This window comes from Peromyscus maniculatus, chromosome 19 (assembly GCF_049852395.1).
Source record: "Peromyscus maniculatus bairdii isolate BWxNUB_F1_BW_parent chromosome 19, HU_Pman_BW_mat_3.1, whole genome shotgun sequence".
In the NCBI taxonomy this organism is placed as follows: domain Eukaryota; kingdom Metazoa; phylum Chordata; class Mammalia; order Rodentia; family Cricetidae; genus Peromyscus; species Peromyscus maniculatus.
In genome coordinates, this window is record NC_134870.1 from 3701197 (window position 1) to 3723261 (window position 22065).

General features: G+C 50.5%; 1 protein-coding gene across 2 annotated transcripts in view; it reads left to right on the top strand.

Moving 5' to 3' along the window:
- Positions 1-22065, top strand: part of Ttc39c (tetratricopeptide repeat domain 39C) — an 87755-nt gene that overhangs the window by 55959 nt on the left and 9731 nt on the right. The window contains exons 1-3 of one of the 2 annotated variants that reach the window (XM_076554756.1): positions 14326-14590; positions 16102-16195; positions 17274-17381. In XM_076554756.1, coding sequence (XP_076410871.1) covers positions 14369-14590; positions 16102-16195; positions 17274-17381 — 424 coding nt within the window. In that variant the 5' untranslated portion in view covers positions 14326-14368. Of the gene's footprint in view, positions 1-14325; positions 14591-16101; positions 16196-17273; positions 17382-22065 lie in introns of those variants that run through there. The other variant, XM_006983059.4, reaches the window with a different exon arrangement.

A 22065-nucleotide genomic window follows, 5' to 3' on the forward strand; every position in this document is an offset into this window, starting at 1 on the left:
TGCTGGGAATTGAACTCAGAACCTCTGGAAGAACAACCAGTGTTCTTAACCTCTGAGCCATCTCTCCAGCCCATGGTCTTGGTGTTTTGTCTCTGAATCGAAAAGTAACTAAGACAGTGATCCGACTCTTGTGCATTTGGTACTGTTTGCTAGTGTTCTTTTCTTTCAAACTCGGGGACTGGAACCTGCTTGTAGGCAGAGATGTCTGGTTACTACTGTTCTTCTGTTCCCTTTGGTTTGTACAGGGAAAAATAAGATTGAAAATACATAAATCATAAACTTCTTAATTATCGGTACCATTAGTCACTGAACACAGTTATGGTGCATGTGAAACAGAAATAAGCTTTGTATCTACATGTGGGTCTTGTCCTCCAATATCTACCCTTTGTACATTTATGCAGATATGCCCAAATGTGAAACAGTGATCTGAGATTACAGGCAGGCCAACACGCCAGCACTGGCTCTTACGTGTGCCCTGGACGTCCGGGCTCTGTCCCTCAGCTGTAGAAAGCCACAGATTTATCTCCTGAGTCAACTCCCACCCTAGATACAGCTTTAAATTTACCGTTAGTTTCCTTCAGTTAGACCCGTGGTAGTATTAAGACTGTTAAGATACAATGAGAATTTGCCTTGATTATTTTTTAGATTCAGTTTAATATTTTTAATTTTGTGCATGAGTGTGAGCCCCTGTGGAAGCTGCAGGCTGAGGTCCCCCTGGAGCGGCAGTTGGGGTGGTGCTGGGCCGCTGGGCCGTGGGTGGGGCTGAGCTCCTGTCCTCCAATAGCAGCGTGTGTGCTTTCAGCCTCTGGGCCAGCTCAGCCCCTGGTTACTTTTAAAGTATTAGGGACAGTCTATGTTGTAATAAGCACAACATTTCATGGACTCTTGTTTTGAAAGCATCTCCTGAACTCTTGCTCACACTTGTGACTATCTCCTGGGGGGAGCATGGGGTGGGGGATTGGGGGGAGGCTGTGTTTAGTGTTGTAGTGGAAGTCCTGGGCTAGTCCAGGGTTGGCCTGCTGCGCAGATCAGTTAAACCATGAAGAGGAGTTGATCAAGAGGAGCTGCTGGTCACATGCTTCCTCCTTTCTTGCAAACCTGTGTGTGAAGGAGATAAAAGGTGACTGCCTTCTCAGGATCCTTCCGTGTCCCCGGGAGGCCTTTCCCAGGGTCCCCTGCAGAGGCAAAGTCAGTGAGTGCTCCAGTCCTTCCTATAAAATGGCAGAGGGTTTGCGTGTGTTGACACTTTCTCCAAACACTTGAATTTCTAGTGTCTACATTATACCATGCGGTACAGTACAGTGCAAATGCTAACTAAATGGTTGTTTTCCTGTATTGTATAAGGAAACAAGTGTGTGCAGGTGCAGTTTAAAATCTGTGGATCTGAGTTTGGATCTGCGGTAGGGACCCACACTGCAGAACCCATGGACACAGTGTGTGTTGGGATTTTGATGTTCTGCTGAAGAGTTTCGTTTCTTCAGAGTTCTGTTTTTACTTCAGAGATGTGATAGTAAGGAACTGAATTAAATAAATGCTAATGAGACAGAATGCAAATGCATTTAAGTGAAGCTCTGTGCTTGTGACCGGGAGACCCAGGATGAGTGCACAGGAGAACCCCCACAGTCTGTGCCTGAGGGGCCCTTCACTACAGCCCTCCAGCACCCACGGTGCTTACTTCCAGGACCCAACAGCCATATGGAAGAAGCTTAAATGTGCTTTGTCTCTTTTTTCAGATGTATTCATTTTTATTTTATGTGTATGCGTGTTTTGCGTATGTGTGAGCATCACATGCATGCAGTGCCCCAGGAGGCCAGAAGAGGGCCTCAGAACCCCTGGAACTGGAGTTACAGATGGTTGTGAGCAGCCACGTGGGAGCTAGGAATCCAGGTCCTCTGGAAGAGCCGCCAGTGCTGAGCCATCTCCCAGCCCCATGGACTTTATCTTTCGTGTCTGTCATGTGTGTGTCATATACATATATGTCCTGTGCACGTACACAGAGACCTACATGTAAACAGAGTGTTGGTCTCTCTGGATTGTCTGAGCCCCAGCTGTCAGTGAGCCTCAGATGTTCAGGCTGCTCCTGGCCGTCAGGAATCGATTCAAGCAGCCCATGTTTCAGGGGAGATGGTGCCTGCTGCCATTTGAAATGGCCTGATAGCTAGAGAGATGCCTCAGTCGGTCGGTAAGAGCGCTGGCTGCGTTTGTGAGGACTGGAGTCCAGTTCTCACACCCACATCAGGGAGCTCACACCCCTTGGTAACGCCAACTCCAGGAGATTCTGTGTCCTTACCTGGCCTTCACAGACAGCTGCACTGCATGTACACACACGCACTCACGCACGCACGCACGCACGAATGAATATTTGAAATGATAAGCTAAACGCACAGATGTGGCCCTGCTTCTGGAACCTTCTCTGTACAGTTGTCCGGGCAGTGTGGAGATCAGCCTGTTGGTTGGTTTCTTGTAAGAGGCAGTGGCCTGCCTGGCCTGCTGCCTTTTGAATTCCCTGCCAGAGCTCCTTCCCGCTGAGCAAGGCACAGTGGGGGACATCCCTCCCTCCGTGCTGTCTGCGGGGACGCCTTTGATCGCTGACCTTTACTTCATGGCACCTGGTGCCCAGTCCTTCCTGGAGGGTGAGGTAGAAGGATTTCCTCCTACACTGACCACCTGGTATGATCCCGCTGTTTCTGCCCCTTTTGTTGACCTGTTATTGCAGGTGTCGTCCACTAGGGGCATGTCCTGTCTAGCTAGCTGCAGTGTCAGCTTGCTAGGAAGGAAAGCCTCCATGGAGGAGCTGCCAAGATCAGATTGGCCTGTGTCCACCATATCTGTGTGTGCGTGTGGGGGGGAGGGGTGCCTTGATTGTTGATTGACGTGGGAAGGCCCCGCCCACCGTGAGTGGTGCCAACCCCCCTCCCCCAAGGTGATCCTGGGCTCTATGGTAAGGCTAAGCATGGCCTGTGAGTGAGCCATGGCTGTGCTTCCTGTTCCTGTTTGAGTTTCCGGTTCCTGACTTCCCTCACTGATGGACTGTGGTCTGGAAGCGTAAGCCAACTAACCCTGCCCTCCCCAAGCCGCTGTGGTCAGAGTGCTTTCTCCCAGCAAAGGAGGGAGACTAGGGGTTGAGGGACCTTTGAAGCCGGCTGCGGTCCTGCCGCTCTGTACTCCTGCGAGTGACATTGTACCCCGGTGTCTCCCAGAGACGGCAGGCTGTGCTGCTGCTGCTGTTCGACCTCACTCACGACGGTGCAGGGACTGGAAAGTGGGTGCTGACCCCTGTGGTGAGTCATTCATCAGGGAGCAAGAAGAGGAGACCTGAGGAGGCTGTGGGAGCAGGGGCCAGGGCAGAGGGACCACACTCCAAATGCATGTGCACCCATTATCAGAACCCTTTGTTGAAGGGCAGCCTGTGCCTTGTGTGTGAACAGCATGCCTTATCATCATGATGTAATGTTATTTATAGGATCAGAGGCAATGCAGGAAGAGAGCTAATTCCCTCAAGGTTGATTAATTGTGTCTTCTTTTCCTCCAGCCCACAGCCCATAGCCCACACACACTTCTCTTAATTACCTTGAGTATCTGCCCCCCCCAAAAAAAAACCTCATTGCATTTATTTTCCGAAGTGCAGACACGGTTATTGATTTCATCTGGTGTGGGGAGATGGAAGACACATCTGTCCTTGAATCCCAGTGAGATGAGGCCATATTGCATGATATAGTGAAAGTGAGTTCACTGACATGAGAAGGTAATACTAATCCACTGCACTGGCTGGTTTTGTGTGTCAACTTGACACAAGCGAGTCATCAGAGGGAAGAGCCTCAGTTGAGGAAATACCTCCGTGAGATCCAGGTGTAAGGGGGTGTGGGTGGGGGAGGGCCCATCTCAATGTGGATGGTGCCATCCCTGGGCTGGTGGTCCTGGGTTCTTTAAGAAAGCAGACTGAGCAAGCCACGGGAAACAAGCCAGGAAGCAGCTCCCCGCCCCATGGCCTCTGCATCAGCTCCTGCCTCCGGGTTCCTGCCCTGTTTGAGTTCCTGTCCTGACTTCCTTCAGTGATGAACAGCAATGCTGAAGTGCAAGCCCAATAAACCCTTTCCTCCCTGACTTGCTTTTGGTCATGGTGTTTCATGGCAGCAATGGAAACCCTAAGACACCCACGTTGTTCATAAATGAAACGTGCTTTGCTGCCCTCCTCACCCAGGCTGGGCAAGCTGCAGAGTTGGTTCCCATCTCTGGGCTCCTAAGTATGCCTGAGAGGATGAGCTTCCTGTGTGGTGTCCCCACTGAGTCCTGGGTGGTGGTCAGATGCGTACTCTCGTTAGACGCTCTGGGTGGTGGTCAGATGCGTACTCTCGTTAGACGCCCTGGGTGGTGGTCAGATGCGTACTCTCGTTAGACGCCCTGGGGAGCAGTGTTGCTAAAGCCATCTTGCTGGCTAACAGTGTGAGTGCTGAGTCACATGTAAGCTGAAACCCCATGCAGTTTTGTGATTTGTTTTGTATGGAATCTCCAGGACGAGCAAATGTACAGAGACATATACAGACAGTTATTCTATGGCAGCAATACCCTACCCCTGCGCGCTCTCTCTCTCTCTCTCTCTCTCTCTCTCTCTCTCTCTCTCTCTCTCTCTCTCTCTCTCTGTGTGTGCAGTATCAGGGAATGTGTGTACACACATGTGTATGGAGGCCAGAGGTTGATGTTGGCTGTTTTCCTCAATTCCCACCCTGTGTTTTGAAGCAGGGTCTTCACTGAGCGTGGAGCTCAAAGATTGAATGAGGTTGGCTGGTCAGTGAGCTGCCAGGATCCTCTTGTCTCTACTTCCCAGGAACTTGGAGTCTAGCTTTGGGCAGCCATACCCCACTTCCACAGGTTCTGGGGATTGAACTCAGACCCTTCTAGTTATGTGACAAGCACTCCATTGACTCAGCCAAGTCCCCAAGTCCCCCTACCCCCGACCCTGTGGTTATTTTTCTGCTTCTCTTATGCCCCAGTGACGCAGGTGAAGCAGTTTAAAGACAGTACGTAAAAGATTGCAGAAGAGACGTCACAGGGCACGTAGTAGATAGAAGATCAGGTGTCATCAGGATGGCAGCGCTCTTTTAATTGCCACCAAAACCCTAGCAAAATCCCAGTGCAGTGTGGGGGGCCCCGCCTCCACTTTTCCCCCAGGGTACTCTTGAGTGGGGAGAAGTGAGAAATATTTAGATAGAAATATAGAGGGGAGAGAGACAGATAGAAACACAGATAGCCTCGGGAGGGCCTGGATCAAAACCCACCCGCCCCTCTGTCTCTTCTAAAGGGCTGTTTATAGAAATGCCAAGGGGTGGAGCAAAAGACCTCCCCCAGCACAGCCCAGTGCACCCCTTCCCAGCACCTGGTAGCCACGCCTGTGGTCCAGCACCCGGTAGCCACGCCTGTGGTCCAGCACCTGGTAGCCACGCCTGTGGTCAGTCCTCCCTCTTGCAGCCCTGCTGGGTAAAGCGAGCTCAGATCTCACTGGGCGACCCCTGTGGGCTCTCCCAGTGCCATCACTGTCAGAACTGCAGCTTGGGCACGGGGTGCCGCTCAGTGGTGGGGTACTTGCCCGGCATGTGTGCAGGGCCCTGGGCTCACCCCTCATGCACACACCAGCAGTGCCCTTGCAGAGATGGGCAAGCAACCTAATCTAGGGACCAGAACAGCCAGAACAGTGTGGGAAAAGAGGAGCAAAGCCTGAAAGCTTCTCAGAGTACTCAAGATGGTGTGCACGGACGTAAGGATGAGCGTAAGGGTCAGTGAAGAAGAAGCCCCCCCATCGGTCACTCCACCTTCCACAAGGGCGTCGAGAAGTGATAGCCTCCTCAACACAGGAAGGACTTTGTAAATCATGGAGTTAATGAAGGACTAGTGTCCCGGAACAGCGTTAGAGTGCAGGAATAAAGAGATAAATTACCCAGTTTGGACTTAGCATCAGTTTCCTACACGACTCAGCAATTCTCCTTGGAATAGACCCGAGAGGTTGCCAGTGTTGGCCAGTTTCAGTGGCCCAGCCTCTTAAGGCCACATGGCCTTCAGCAAAGCCTCCTTGTTGGCCTACTGATGGCCCATAGTAAATGTTTGTCACTGTGCAAAGGGCTGAGAAGGCTATGAAAAGATACTGGGTGTTGAACATCATTTCAAACTGCCAATCAAATCCAGTGTGAGGTAGTACTTCACACCCAGCTGGCTGCGTGTAACGAATGTTCCTGTGACTAGAGAGACTAGAACCCTCCTTCATGGCTGCTGGGAGTGTGAAATGGACACACTATAGCATGTCCTCAAAGTGCTAAGCATCATTTACTATGACTCAGCAGTTCTCCTTGGAATCTACACAAGAGAAATGCAAACATAACTTCCATATTATTTATTATTCATAATAGTAAAAAAGTAAAGACAAGACCAGTGTGGGTCAGCAGATGAAAGAATAAACAATATGTGGTACGTCCATATAGAGGGCTATAACTCAGCAATAAAAAAGAATGAGGTGTGAGTCCGTACACACCACCATGTACTGGTGATACATGCTAGAAAAAAGCTAGACATGCCCCACGCAGCCTTCTGATTCTCCAGAACAGGCAAATGTGTGGAGACAGAGTGGACAGTCACTTGCTTGGATGTGGAGGAAGGCCGTCGAGGAGATGGAGGAGATCCTGATAATCAAGACTTGTTTCCTTTGAGGATGAGAAAATGGAGTTGTGATGGTGTCTGTGAATACCAAAGGTCCTTCGCCAGACACCGCATGCCATCCCCGCCCGCAGCGCGCCATTCACTTCCAGGGACCTTTTGAGGCTGCATTCCTGGTTATGGCTTCGGTGTGTTTCTTTCATGTAGGTCTCTGTTCATGTTCAGTCTTTTCTACCTACATTTCCTTCTCAGTCTTCTGAGCGCCATGACTGAGTTCATAAACTAGTATATTCATTGTTTCTCTGTTTCTTGAGGAAATGCTTGACATTCTCCTGCTAATGATTTTTAATTCTTTGGTGTCTCTTTATCGTGAACACATTTCAGTGTTCTGCTTTTTCCCCATACAAATTCTTTTTCTCCGTCCTGTCAAAAGCATCCTGGTGCAGAGGAGAAAATGTTGACTGGGATTATCTCCACAAGGACTTGTGGGCCGGGGCGGTGTGGCTCAGTGGGATGGTGTCTGGCCAGAATGCACAGCCTCTGAGTTCAGCACCTAATTCTCTTCCACTTTTGGACCTTGCCTAGATTTTTAAAAAGTATTATTGCTGGTGCTGCTGCTGTTGTTGTTGTTGTTAGAGAGAGAGAATGTGTGTGTGTGTGTGTGTGTGTGTGTGTGTGTGTGTGTGTGTGTGTGTGTGTGTGAGCACAGCGTGCCGTGGAGGTCAGGGATACCTTTTTGACCCGGTTCTCTCCTTCCACCATGGTGTGGGGTCAGACCCACATCCCCAAGCCGCCAGGCAGTACTCTTACTTGCTGAGCCTCTTTGCGGCTCCCATCCGTCTGCACTTGGGTTCCCATGTGCTTGTCTCTATAAAGAAGGCGGTTCCTGTTCCTGCCAGGCTCCGGGAGTGTCACACGGAGAGCAAGAGTACTGAGGACTTGGTGTGTCATCTGGACTCATCCGTGTCCTTCCCACTTCAACTGAGTGGTGAGTCCCAGGAAGAAGCAGTTCCTGTCATAGGTTCCTAAATCACATGCTTCGCTGTTGAGAGAGGAAGGGAATCCTGTAAAAGATGCCCACTTCAGGTCCGCATTTATTAGTGGAGGATTTGATGACTTTGTAGCCCAAATTTTAATTGGTCTTAATAAAAACCCAGAGCCAGATTATTAGATAAATACTGGAAGATCAGAGAAACAAAGGAACAAGCCACAGCCACCTCTCACCTCGCCAACTCCTTCCCCGAAAAGACTGAGCTCCTGTCTCCTCCCGCCTCATATTCCTTTCTCTGCCCATCCATATCACTTCCTGTCTCCACCTCCCTAATGCTGGGATTAAAGTCGTGAGATCCCAAGTGCTAGGATTAAAGGTGTGGGCCACCACTGCCCGGCCTCTATGGCTAACTAGTGGCTTAACTCCACACTGATCTTCAGGCAAGCTTTATTTGTTAGATCACAAACAAAATAGCACCAATGACTTCTTTTCCCAGGGGTTTATACTCACCATGTAGAGAGCGAAGAACTGGCTGCTGTAGCCGCTGTCCAGCTGTGTTCCAGCACCTAGTGCCTTTGACATCATAGGCCTGCTGAGGGATGTCACAAAAAAGGAAAAGCCCCTGTCTACAAAAAGCAGTAGGAATATGTGGCAGGGTCGATCGTGACAGAAAATCAAAGGACAGAGACAAATGGATGGGCAGTGATCATGGGGGGCAGGGCGGGGGGAATAGGGCCCAGGATTTGGGGGAGGTTGGACCCTGAGTGATGGGGGCTTGGAGATCGAGGTCAGCAAAGTGGCCGATTTCAGTGGCTCAGCCTCTTAAGGGCATGGCCTCAGCAAAGCCTTCCTGTTGGCTCACTGACGCACCGAGTGTTTGCCATCTGTCTGGGCACAGGGTGAGGCGTCGTGGTGACTTTTATGAAGCTGGAGAACGTGGCACCGGCTGTGAAGTAATGTTACCCACAGGTGGATGTCATACCTGTCGGCCACCTCTGAATGTGCGTTAACATCCCTGTTCTTCTCAACAGCTCAGCTTCATTCGAGAACGTGGCAGGATGCGAAAGAACATAAGCAGCAGCTGCGAATTCTTGCAGAAATAACTACTGTGCATTCACATGCTGCCGGACAGCAGTGTTGTCTGTAATTATTGGCTGGAGACCCATGTCTCGTGCACCATCGCTTTTAATGAGCTTCAGAGTCCTTATGTCAGAATGTCTAGAGACCTCACAAGCGCTTGGTGACTCCGGGTCGTCCCTGGAGCAAAGAGGCCTGTGTAATCGGCAGTAACAGCACGGGTGTCCGGCTCTGCGGAACTAGCTGCGGGCGCCATGTCCCTCTGTCCTAACGCTGTTTGCACAGGGTAGTGACTTCCTTATGTAGAATTTTGGAGGAACTTGACTGCTTTCTGTCTCCTCATGGCTACAGTAGTGTCCCAATGACCTCTCCCCTTACCGTTCTTTCCTTATAGTGTGTTCTTAGCACACCTGTCTCGGTGACCCATATGAAACACTTAAAGTTTAAAACCTAGATTCTTGCCAGGAGTCAGCGAGGTGGCTAAGAGGCGACACTGCTCGGCGGACTTGGCTCTCACAGCAGCCTGTAGTTCCAGCACTGGCAGTCTGCTGCCTTCCTCTGGTGTCTGCCCGCGCCTGCACACATGCACATACCATACACAGACACAGCTACATACATACATACATATACGTACAAACTCCAGTCAGAGCCAGGCATGGTGGCTGGCCTGTAACTCACTGTGGAGGACAAGCTGGCCTTGAACTCACAGAGATCCACTTGTCTGCCTCCCAAGAGCTGCGATTCAAGGTATTCATGACCACACCCAGCTGAATTTTTAAATGCTATATTGTAAACTATTAGGGCTTATTGAAAAAAGCTACTCATCACTCAGCCTCAGGAGATCTCTCCCTAGTATTTCCTGAATTAGGGAAATAATTCATAAAGCCATTTTTTTTTCATGCAAGGCTACCCAGTCTCGATTTTTTTCAAAGCCAAAGAAAGTATTAACAAATTAAAAATTGAAAATATATTTCCCCTTTTGGTAAAAACGGCATAGGTAGAACCCTGCAACAACCCATCTCTGTCCACGCAGCTTGGTAACGTCATCATCAAAGTCAGGATGAGGACAGCCCTGGGCCTTTACTGGCTCTTCACATTTCAGCTGGTGCTTCTAGCCAGTGGACAGACTAACACAGACACTGTCCTAACACCTGAGTGTCTCCATGGAAGAGCCGAGGGAGAACAATGGGAGGAGAACTTGAGATCAAAGAACTATCTCGATGGTAGATCCCTTGCCTAGCATTTCAAGACTGAGCTATGAAACCCCACCTGAGAGCATAACAGTGACAGATACAAGATCAAGCTGTTTAAGTCTGGAGCGTTTTGCAGACTAGCTAAGGAAATGCCTGGGAACACACCACTAGGAGGAAGGCAGAGGCTTGAGTATCTGGAAAAGCATGCTCTGTCCAGTCACTGCCAGCCGGTTACTCCGATTTCTGTTTGGTAGTGGCCGTACTCCACTCAGTTTGGCGAGGCCTTGCGCTCGCTTTGTTCATGACTGTCTTGGAGAACAGGTTCGGCAGCCCATGTTGTTTGCTTGTTGCTTGCTTGTTTTGTATTTGCTCGTGAAGGCTTCCAATACATGTCTCAGGAGCTTTGTGGTTATTGGTTTTGTTTTTTTAAGATGTGATCATATGTAGTCCAGGCTGGCCTTGAACTCCCTGTATAACTGAGGATGAGTTGAATTTAGGAATCTCTTGCCTCTGCCTTCTGGTGCATTACCAATATGCACCACCATAGCTGTGGGTGGAAGCCAGGTTTTCGTGCACGGCAAGCGTACACTTCCATGGGCTATACCCTCGGCAATTTTTTTTTGACATAATTTGTTAATGTATAATTTGTCAGACAAAAGCCAGTGCCTGGCTAGAGAGACAGTTTATAGTTAAGAGTACTTACTGTAAGCCGGGCGGTGGTGGCGCACGCCTTTAATCCCAGCACTTGGGAGGCAGAGCCAGGCGGATCTCTGTGAGTTCAAGGCCAGCCTGGACTACCAAGTGAGTTCCAGGAAAGGCGCAAAGCTACACAGAGAAATCCTATCTCAAAAAAACAAAAACAAAAACAAAAAAAACAAACAAACAAAAAAAAGAGTACTTACTGTAATGGAACTCAGATGGAAAAGTATCCTGGTAGGCAGGAGCCAAGGAATACCACAAAGCCACCATGAGCTCTGGCTCTGCTCCAGCTGGGAAGTGGTACAGCCCCGCTCCGGGAAGGGTCCCCCAGTGCAAGGGTAACAGTTCGGCTCCAGTGGGGCTGAGTGTCCCCAGCAAAGTTGTCACAGCTCTGTTTAGATCCCCCACAGCATAACAGCTCTGCTCTGGTGGGCGAAAGTTTCTCTGGCAAAAGTGATAGAGTTCTGCTCCAGAGAAAGTGTCACACCACACAACAAACCTAACCCAAGACATTCACTAGGAAGGAAGAATCCAGGGGGGTGGCTGCCTCTAGGGTGAGAAGCAGCAGCAAACAGAACAGGACACAGAGCTTATGTAGAGTTTCTTCAGGGGCAGAGCTTTCCAGGGTGGCTTGGGATTGGTGGGGTTTTGTAGCCTGATTCTGGGGAAAGCTTAGGAACTAATGGGATTTCATGCTCAGAGACCTCAGGGATTGGTGAGATTCCATGCTCAGGGATTGGTGGGATTTCAAGCCCTGGTCCTGGGGTCAGGTCAGGGGCAGGGTGTTTTTCCTTGACCCAGGTCTCAAATCAGGTCAAGGTCAGGCTTCTTTCCTTTTTACCCTACACTTACTGCTCTTGGAGAGGACCTGGGTTTGGTCCTCAGCACCCACGTGGTGGCTTACAACCATATATAACTGGATTCAGAGGATCCGACACCACACGCGGTGCACAGACACATTTAGGCCAAACAGTGTAGAATAAGATGAAAATAAGGAACTCTTTAATGAAAACAGATGGTGTGGAGCTGAGTCAGAGCTCTGAGGTTGCCACACCAGCCTTGCTTCTATGTGTTCTCCAGGCCCAATGATGTGTTACGATTTATTTTAAAATTTAGCTGTGAATCTCATCTCTGTGCTGTGGTGGGTATTTAATTCACCATAAAACCCACCAGAGATTATTTTCTTGTTTTAAATTATTTTGACAAAAAGGGTGGTATCTTTCTGTTATTTAAGCAGATTCCTCAAGGAGCCATCGGGTAGATTTAGAGTTGATGGCAGTAATGCTGGCTCTTGGGATCATGTCTTTAAGCATCCCCCACCCCACGAGAAAGAGGGGGCACATTCTTCACATTTGTAACTCTTACAGAAATGAACGGCCTTTGTTTCTCAAGTCCGTGTAGCAGACTGGTGCAGACCATGTGGCTGCAGTTTAATAGAAAATTGTCCCTGCATCTGCAGTCTGGATGTCTCAGACCCTTCCCTGAGCATGCAGATCCACTTGACATGACTGCGCCATCTTTCTTTTAACTGCGTCCTGTGCACTGGGTGATCTGGGCAGGCATTCGAAACAGAGTTGTGAAGACCAGTAGCCAGCGTTGTCTGAAAGATTCTTGCTGTGTTACACAGTTTTTTAAAAGGACATTGTCTACTCCAGGGAACTGTGGGTCCCCCTGTCCAGCTTAACACACGATCCCTTCTCCTGCCTCCTCGGCTGCCCAAGGACCTGGAGAGCCACGGTCTGCGCAGTGCTACATTGATTTACAAGCTGTTCATTGGAGGCATCTTCCACATCGTGTGTTCTCCCAAACCAGGCTAAACAAAAGTAGGCATGTGCAGGGTCTCCCTCTCTGAGGCTCCAGGAACATTCTGTTCCTGACTCTTCTATATCCCGAGGTTACCAGCGTTCCTGGGCTTGGGGCCACACCCCTCCAATTTCTGCATCTCCCTCCTACGCAGATGACATACCTCCCCGATCTCAGGATCCTTCATTTAATCTAATCTGCATGCACAGTCCCTCCAGAACGCTTACTCTGGAGGTAATCAGGTCAGAATTTGAATACTGGTTCCCTGACCAAGTTTCTTCACCTTCTTTGAAAGTAGAGAGGTTTGGGAACTGCCAAGAGCTACCGTGTGGCGCCAATGTTCATCCTGGCCTCCATCTTCCTTTCTTGACATCAGAGTCTGACTTTGACTGTTACCTAGAGCCAGACCCAGTTGCTGGTGGGCGCCTTTCTGTCCCCTAGGGCTGGTGAACTTTGCACTGTACTGTTGTGCAGTGAGCACACAGCTGGAGACCCCTCAGTCACAGTGGCCACTCAGAAACCAGTGTCCTATGTGTGAATGCCGAGTGCCCTGAGCTTAGCGACCAGAGAGGCACGAAGCAGAGCTGACCGATGCCTGGCTCTGTGCAGAGGAGTTTGTGTAGGGAGTGAGGAGAGGATGCCTGGAAAGAACTGAGGAGAGACCCTGAGGGGACAGTTGGAGACAGTCATCAAGAGTGTCTCGGGGCCTGCACTCCTCGGCACACTCCCCTGCACACTCACTTGCACACATCTTCATGACAGGTTGTGGTTTTTTTTCCAGAGTTTGGTGTCTGGTCTGTGTAATGTGAGGTCTGATTTCCCCCATGTGAGGCCCTATCCAATGCCAGGTGTGTCATTCGGGTGCAGGAGGAGAGAGCAGGTGAAAAGTCTCTTTGTTGAGAGTTTGAAGGTTGAAGTTTGAGTCTTTAGACAACAGAATGGCATGTCACACCAGAGCACTTATCTGTCAGGACACAGCTTTGGTGAATTCAGCCCACAAAGTTCCTGAGTCACAGGCTGCCCTGAAGATGACCTCTGTCTCACCCTGGCCTCAGTGACCCCGAGGCCTTCTGCAAGTGCTCCTTTAGGAGTCTTCCTGCTGCCCCTGCCTGCCTGGCCTCCTAAGGAAGCGTGTCAGCAGCAACAGAGCAGACACAGAGGAGGAGGGCTGGGGAAGAAGTCACAGCCCTGCCAGTGTAGGGCAAGGGAGCCCCTCAGTCCAGCTGCAGCAGGGAGGGGTGTGCAGGGCCACCACCCCCAGGGCAGGCTCGTGGTCTCCCTGGGTGCAGGGCCACCACCCCAGGCTGTGTGGTCTCCCTGGGTGCAGGGCCACCCCCCCAGGCTGTGTGGTCTCCCTGGGTGCAGGGCCACCACCCACAGGCTGTGTGGTCTCCCTGGGTGCAGGGCCACCACCCACAGGGCAGGCTTGTGGTCTCCCTGGGTGCAGGGCCACCACCCCCAGGCTGTGTGGTCTCCCTGGGTGCAGGGCCACCCCCCCCCCCAGGCTGTGTGGTCTCCCTGGGTGCAGGGCCAGCACCCACAGGGCAGGCACGTGGTCTCCCTGGGTGCAGGGCCACCCCCCACAGGCTGTGTGGTCTCCCTGGGTTCAGGGCCACCACCCACAGGGAAGGCATGTGGTCTCCCTGGGTGCAGGGCCACCACCCCCAGGCTGTGTGGTCTCCCTGGGTGCAGGGCCACCACCCCCAGGGCAGGCTCGTGGTCTCACTGGGTGCAGGGCCACCACCCCCAGGGCAGGCACGTGGTCTCACTGGGTGCAGGGCCACCACCCCCAGGCTGTGTGGTCTCCCTGGGTGCAGGGGCACCACCCCCAGGCTGTGTGGTCTCCCTGGGTGTGGAACCTTTAGTGTTAGATGCCTGTACACATCTCAATGCTTATTTAAGGAGCCTGGACCTTTTCTGATTCTGCTGATGCTTTTTGAGAGTTCTTGAGGAAAAATGTTTAATGGAAAATGAAAAAAAATTTCTTGAGGAAAAAATTTTTAATGGAAAGAAAAATCAGATGTACGGTGGTTCCTTCCATACACGAACATGTTTTCCAAGACCCTCAGTGAGGACTGAAACCCCAGAGAGAAGCGACGCTAGACAGAGGCTTTTCCTTTGCATCCTTCCTCCGGCCACAGTGTACCGCGTAGATGAGGTGAGCACAACAGTGAGAACAGAACAGGTACAACCGAACCCTGGAGCAAACGTCCCGGGAACGCGGTCTCCTGTTCTCTCAGTGCACCTTCCTGCACTGTGGACCACAGGCCGCTGGGACCACAGGAGGTGGAAGAGCAGATTGGGGGAGGGGAGAGCTATCAAGTGTAACCAGAAACAGCTAAAGCTGACATCTGGGCGCTGTTGGGTTCTGGCCCTACAAATGGAATCTGGAACCTCAGAGCGTTTCTGGAGTGTTGGGAGAGGAGACAAAGTGACCAGCAAGCGGGCACCACTTTCAGTTTAGAGGCAAACCGTCCATGTGGGGTGGAGCAGAGACTAGATAGCGCAAGGCTTCATGGGAGTGGCATTGTGCATTCCCTCCACGCTGGTGGGGATTCCGTCTGGACCAGGACTGGATATCCAGAGGACAGAATATGGTCCTTGTGCCTGGAGAATGTATCTGTTAACAAAGAACTAGATTGGCAAATAATTATAATACAACAAAGTCTCCATACACACGTGGAGAGAGAATGGTGTGGGGGGAAGGGTGGGGGAGGAGATGAGCCCTCACTGGAAAAGTCACCTCCTAAACCAGGCTGTGTGGTGCACCTGCACCCTCAGCTGCTTGAGAAGTGCCACTGAGGTAAGAGGATCATGGGATTGAAGCCAGTGTGGGCCACAGAGTGGGACCCTGTTGTAGCTGAAGTGTTCCTGTGTCCCGCCTGGCCGTCGGTCGGGACAGATCTCTCACCCACAGTCCCGCAGCCTTTTATAAAATGATCATACACAGGCTTGTATTAATTAAAACTGTTCAGCCATTAGCTCAGGCTAACTACTGACTAGCCCTTACACTTAAACTCAGCCCATTTCTGTTCATCTATATGTTACCACGTTTTCTATGGCTTTACCTGTGTTCCTTTACATGTTGCTCCCTGGATGGCGGGCTGGCGTCTCCTGACTCAGCCTCCCCAGAGTTCTTCCCAGAAATCTCCTGGTTTCTTATCCCGCCTCTACTTCCTGCCTGGCTACTGGCCAATCAGCGTTTTATTAAAAGCATTATTCCACCGCACGCTGCATCAAAAAACAAAAAGGAAAAGAAAAAGAGGATAGCTTTAGGGTAAAGGAGCTTGCTGCCAAGCCTGAGGACTCGAGTTCAGTCCCCAGGATCCTCCGCATGGCGGAAGATGAGCACCTGCTCCCACATTCGTCTTCTGACCTCCACACATGTGCCGGCTCTGTCATGTGTGTGCACTCCCAAAAAATCAATGAAAGAAAGTTTTAAAAGAGTTTTCTGTGCTTAGGTTAATTTCATCTTTCTGTTAGGCAGATTGGTGTATATATCAAGATATATCTATATCTATCTGTCTATATATAGATATATAAAGATAGATATAGATATATAAATATAAACAATCCTGTACTGTGCTTGGTCTGTTTAAAATCACCACTCAGGAAGAAGCTGATTTTTGATTTATGATGGTGATGCTAACTAACGTCAGGTCACAGGCAGTCACCCTGCTTTTCTTTTCTTCGTAGTGTCAAATCAACAGTGCCTTGACTTCATTCCACACTGCTCTGGAACTCGCCGTAGATCAGAGGGAGATCCAGCATGTCTGTCTGTATGAAATCGGTAACTATGAGAATCCCGCGTGTCTGTCTGTCTGTATGAAATTGGTAACTATGAGAATCCAGCATGTCTGTCTGTATGAAATCGGTAACTATGAGAATCCCGCGTGTCTGTCTGTCTGTATGAAATCGGTAACTATGAGAATCCAGCGTGTCTGTCTGTGTGCGAGCGGTAACTCTGAGAATCCAGCGGTAACTGAGAATCCAGCGGTAACTATGCGGCGTCTGCCCACCCTTGTGCCCGGGCTGCTCCCCACTGCAGTTCCGTCTTCCTGGGAAGACGCTGCTCTGTGTGATGAGGATCATCACCCGTGTGCTGTCACCCGAGCACACACTAAAGCTTGTCTCCCTGGTACTCGCTGCTCCTCGCTGCCATTTTTAATTTGGGAACAGTGGACACTGGGGTGGACTGACTGAGTGCCCTCCTCTGGCTCTTGGAGTGCAGCGCCCAGGAGAAAGCGGCACCCCAGCTCTAGCCCCCCGTCCTTGAGACCTCAGATAAGTTAGTGAAGCCCCTGAGCCCCTTCCCGCCAGTGGAGGGACCCTGTGTCCACTTAGATTGTTGTTTGTTTGTTTAACCTGACCCAAGCCAGGGTCCTCTGGGAAGGAGGAACTTCAGTTGACAAAATGCTTCCACCAGGAGGCTTGTGGGCAAGTCTGGGGGCATTTTCTTGATTAATGACTGGTGTGGGAGGGCTCCGCCGATGCCACCCCATGACAGGTGGTCTCAGGTGGCATAAGGAAGCAACTGAGCAAAGGATGAGAAGCCTTCCTGAGTCTTCCTTCATGGCCTCTGCTCCAGTTCCTGTCTGTAAGTTCAGTGATGGACTGTGATTGGCACCTATAAGCCACAGAGAAGGGTTTCGGTCAATGCAGTTAGAGGTTCATAGCTTAACTGTGGACGGTGGAGTTCCTTGCTTCAGGACGGTTACTGTGCTCACTACCCTAGGGTGTTGTTCTTACTCACAGATGGAGAGTGATGCACTAAACCGGCGCCTTGGGGCACCGCACTGCATCTTTACCGTGGAGTGGGGTACCTTGCTCCCTGACTCGGGAGCGCGCTAACGATGCTCCTTTTGCAGGCTGGTGCAGCATGATTGAACTCAACTTCAAGGATGCATTTGACTCCTTCGAGAGGCTGAAAAATGAGTCCAGATGGTCGCAGTGCTATTACGCCTATTTGACTGCGGGTGAGTGAGTCCTGTCCGTGTGGCCAGTCCGCGCCCGAGTCCTGGCCAGTGGGGTTGGAGGAGGGGGAAGCTCAGGTGTGTGCAGGCGTGGCTTCTTCTTTCCCCGTCTGATTAAGGAGTTTAAAAGTAGGAACAATGTTAAGGGAAATCTTGGGGAGACCTGGTGGAGCCACCATATGATAGCAGGAAAATCTGGGTCCCTTCCTGGGATTCTTAGTGTCTTAGTAAAAGTGTTTAAGAATAGAGTCAAACAATCTTCGAAGATAATTTATTCAAATTGAAAAGAAAAAGAAACAAACAAACCAACCCCAGGGCAGGCAAGCTGGAACTCTGCCAGCTGCCCAGGAGGATGGAGGAGAGAAGGAAAAAAGCCAGGATGCTTGAGAGAAGGTGACATAGAGGTCAGACTCAGTGACAGGCAGCCATGGGGGGTGGGGGGTGGGGCCTTAGAACAAAAGGAAGGAAGCCCGGAGAGCCAGAGTGTGAGCGCTCACCCAGGCACTCAAGCATCCAGAGGAAATTGACACAAGCGGAGGAAAGGGGTAGTTACAGCTTCTCCGAGTGAGGAGACCTGCTGAACCTTCCTCTTGGTGCTTAGGGACTAGACAAGGGGGTGAGGATTCTGGGGGGAAAAAGTGCATTATCTTAAGGTGAGCACACCTTCCTGAGGGGTGGCCCCACCTTCCTGAGGGGTGGCCCCACCTTCCTGAGGGGTGGCCCCACCTTCCTGAGGGGTGCTCCCTTAGCCAGGGCCCCAACCTTCACAACTGGATTAACTCCTAAGAGGCTACCGAGCATGTCTCCACCTGCAGGCCAGTCCTGCTCTTTGCTGTAACCAAATAAAGGGGGCAGAAATGCTGGATATCCAGGGCTGATCCAGTCATCCCACACTCCCATCTTGGCCTGTTGGGCTTTAGAAATGCTTTCCTGAGAAGTGTTTCTCCTCCCAATCCCTTACTTCCTCTTTCTTTTCCTTTGCTATGTTTTTATTTATTAGGATTTTAAAATATTTTTCAGAATCGGACATGTCTTTTTTTCATTGTGCCAAGAGTTTCTAGAGTTCACGGAGCTTGAGTGTGCTCCAGCCCCGTTTTATGTCTCAGTAAATCCTGTTCACAGGGTGTTGTCACGGAGCGCAGGCCACCCTCGCGCTGTGGACCATCACAACAAGCGCGGCTGTGTGTGTGTGTGTGTGATGTGTGTGTGTGTGTGTGTGTGTGTGTGTGTGTGTGTGTGTAGTATGCCTTTGCTTTTGGACGCCTTAGACGACACAGATGGCCTTGTGCTGCCACCTGGTGGACAAAGCTGTTGTGTGTCTGTGAGCCGCAGAATGCCCTGGTTTGGGATTGTAGGGTGCAGAACTGGAGACCAGAGAAGTGGACCTGTGCATCTCCATCTTGGAGCAGCCCTTTGCGAAGGTCTTCAGGCCTGCCCTCCATAGCAACCTCAGAAGTGATCCTTCTACTTAAAATTCAAGAGTGACATGAACGTTTGTCTTGGTGCTGGGAATCGAACTGAGGACCTTGCATGTGTTTAGTGAAACTGTTCTCTCCCCCTGAACTACATCCAGGTACCACTGAGCACCCAAAACATTACTGTAAACATCCCCTTATTCCTTTGAACATTTGGCTTTAGTGAGACATCTTCCCCTTTCAATTCCATCCCCTTAATTCATCTAACTAAACAAGACAGGGTCTTCATTGGTCAGGCTGTGTGTCCTGGCTGTCTTAAAAATCCCTCTAAAGGGCCGGGCGGTGGTGGTGCACGCCTTTAATCCCAGTGCTCGGGAGGCAGAGCCAGGTGGATCTCTGTGAGTTCGAGGCCAGCCTGGTCTACAGAGCAAGATCCAGAACAGGTACCAAAACTACACAGAGAAACCCTGTCTTGAAAAGTCCCTCTAAATCGCATCAGAGAGCAGTCAGGACAAACTGCCTCACGTCTGTGCCCTGTGCCCTGTGCGATTTCTGCACGGCGTCCCTTTCCTGCGCCTTTGGTCTGGTGTTTATTATTTCTGATATGTGCATTGGTATACTATATCTCATGCTTAAAGGGTTATTTTATACAGTTTGCCAGCATCTTAGATAGAAATAAGAGCTGCTTATTGGTAAGCATTAGCTTGCACAACACTTTGAGGAGTAAGTGATCCCCAATTTCGTAGCCTGGAAGGATGGCTGCAAGAATGCCAGTGGTCAGTAGGTGTGGCTGGGTCGTGCGGTCAGTGGTGGGCAGCTGGGTTTTTTTTGTTTGTTTTTTGAGGGGCATACAAGAAATTAATGTATGAGATAGCTATATGATCAAACATTTGTGAACATCCAAATATCTAGTTGTAGTGGAGTTGAAGAAAAGTCCTCATGTCTGTCCCCCAAGGGGACATTTGGAGGAGCAGGTGTGTGAACAACCCCATGGGGGCATGTGAGGAGCAGTTGGTCCCACAGTCAGGGAGGTGCCTTGCAGGCTTGTGTTTGAGTTGGCCACGAAGCCAAGTGTGTGGTCACCAAAAGGGACAGTGTCCAGCACTCAGGCTTATTTCCCTGTCTTACTGTTTTCTGGTGATGAAAACCACATAGCATCCTACCGCTTGGGGCATTTTTCATTGTACCTGGGAGCTGCTTCCACGCCACTGTTGTCCATCCCCAGGACTCCCCGAGGGGTCCACAGTGGAAGTCTAAACACTGAAATCTCTTCCTCCTCCAGCACGTGGCCACAACTTTTCTACATTCCATCCCTGAATTAACTATAACTAACCTGTGCCGCATGTGAGCACAACGTATTGATCTTTTGTGTCTGGTTTATTTCATTTACCAAGATGTATTAAAGGCTGATCCATAATGTGGCACATCCCAGTATTTTCTTTATTTTTAAGGCTGAATAGTCTCCCAATGCATGTTGTAGACCTGTCCCATGTTGTTCACCCGTTCATCCACCAGTGGCCGTTCTTTACCTGTTCATCCGCCAGTGGCCGTTCTTTACCCGTTCATCCTCCAGTGGCCGTTCTTTACCTGTTCATCCGCCAGTGACCATTTGTGTGCCCTGCTTCCTCTGTTTGTTGGTCGCCAGTGTGTTCACTGAGAACACTGGTGGACAAACGTCAATCCAAGCCCTTGCTTTCAGTTTCTTTGGGAACATCTGGAAACAGAATGGCTGGATCTAATTCTCTACTATTCCTGCAGTGTTTCTGAAAGGTTAAAATTACTTAAGAATTATGCTACCAGAGAAGAACGTTACTTAGGGATGCTATAGCAATCTTAGTGGAAGAGTAGCTGTGCCAAGTTCTGTCCAGGTCTCATCCTTACGTACCAGTCCCTCCTGTTTTCAGGCAGTGGTGGGCTTCTGAAACCTCAAAACTGCTGTCTCCAACTGTGAAGCACGAGGAAGGTTGGAGGGTTGGAGCCTGTTCTTTGGCCTCTGTGGCGTTGATGTACATTTTATATGTGGCTTAGATTAAGCAGGACCTCTCTCTACCTCTCATCATGTGTCTTAGCCACTGTCCTTTTGCTGTGAAGAGACACCATGACCATGGAAACCCTTACCCAAAAAAAGCATTTAATTGAGAGGCTTGCTTACCGTTTCAGAGGGTTAGCCTGTGGTTATCATGATATGATATGATAGCCTGTAGTTATCACGGAGGGAAGCATGGTGCAGGCAGGCAGGCATGGGGCTGAGAAGTAGCTGAGAGTTTTACATCCTTATCCATAGGCAGCAGGGAGGGGGGGTGGGGAGGGAGGGACACAGACAGAGACGCAGAGATGGGGCCTGGAGGGCACCTCCTCCGATAAGACCTAATCCTCCCACACAGTTCACCGACTGGGGACTGAGCATGCACATTTATGAGCCTGTGGGAGTGCATTTTCATCCGACCCTGTAAGAGTGCCTCGGGTTAGGGAGATTGCTCAGTCACTTAAGTGATCTCCATCAGTGTGTCTGGTCCCCAGCACCCACCTTTTGACTGTGCTGGGTGCAGCAGGGCACACCGGGGAGGTGGAGGCAGGTAGGTCCCTGGAGTTTGCCAGACAAGCCACCTACCCGGCTCAGTGCGCTCCAGGCTCAGGGGAGGACACAGTCTTAGCAAAACCAGCTGAAGAGCTAAAGCAGGGGAGGAGGAGGAGGAGGAGGAGGAGGTGGAGGAGGAGGAGGAGGAGGAGGACCATGACGACCACGACACTGGTATTGGCTTCTGGTCTCCACATGCACATGTGTCCCCATGGTCATGTGCATAGGCCACACACACAAGATGTTCTCCAGCCAGCAAGATGACTCATTGGTAAAGGTGCTTGCTCCAAGCCTAGTGGCCCTAGTTCAGTCCGTGGGACCCATATGGGTAGGAGAGGATCCACTCCTACAAATTGTCCTCTGATCTCCACGTGTGCACTCCGGTGTGCGTGCCCACACACGTGCACACGTACGTAACTGTGAGGAAGGTCTAATTGAAATAAGAATGTTCCCAGTGATCTGAGACGCCTCAAGCTAAGGCATCAGAAGCCTCTTTCCTCACTGGTTTGCTGGGGCCTCAGGACTTCGCTCCTTGTTCCTCTTTGTCCCTGGATCCACAGTGACCGCTTGGTGACACAGACTGTCACACCCTTCTGGTGCTGCCATGCCATTGCTGAGGTAGATGCGGCCATTGTTTTGGATTGGCACAGATCCTACCCTGTTTATGCCGGTGGAAATGGGTAGTTCCTTCTTT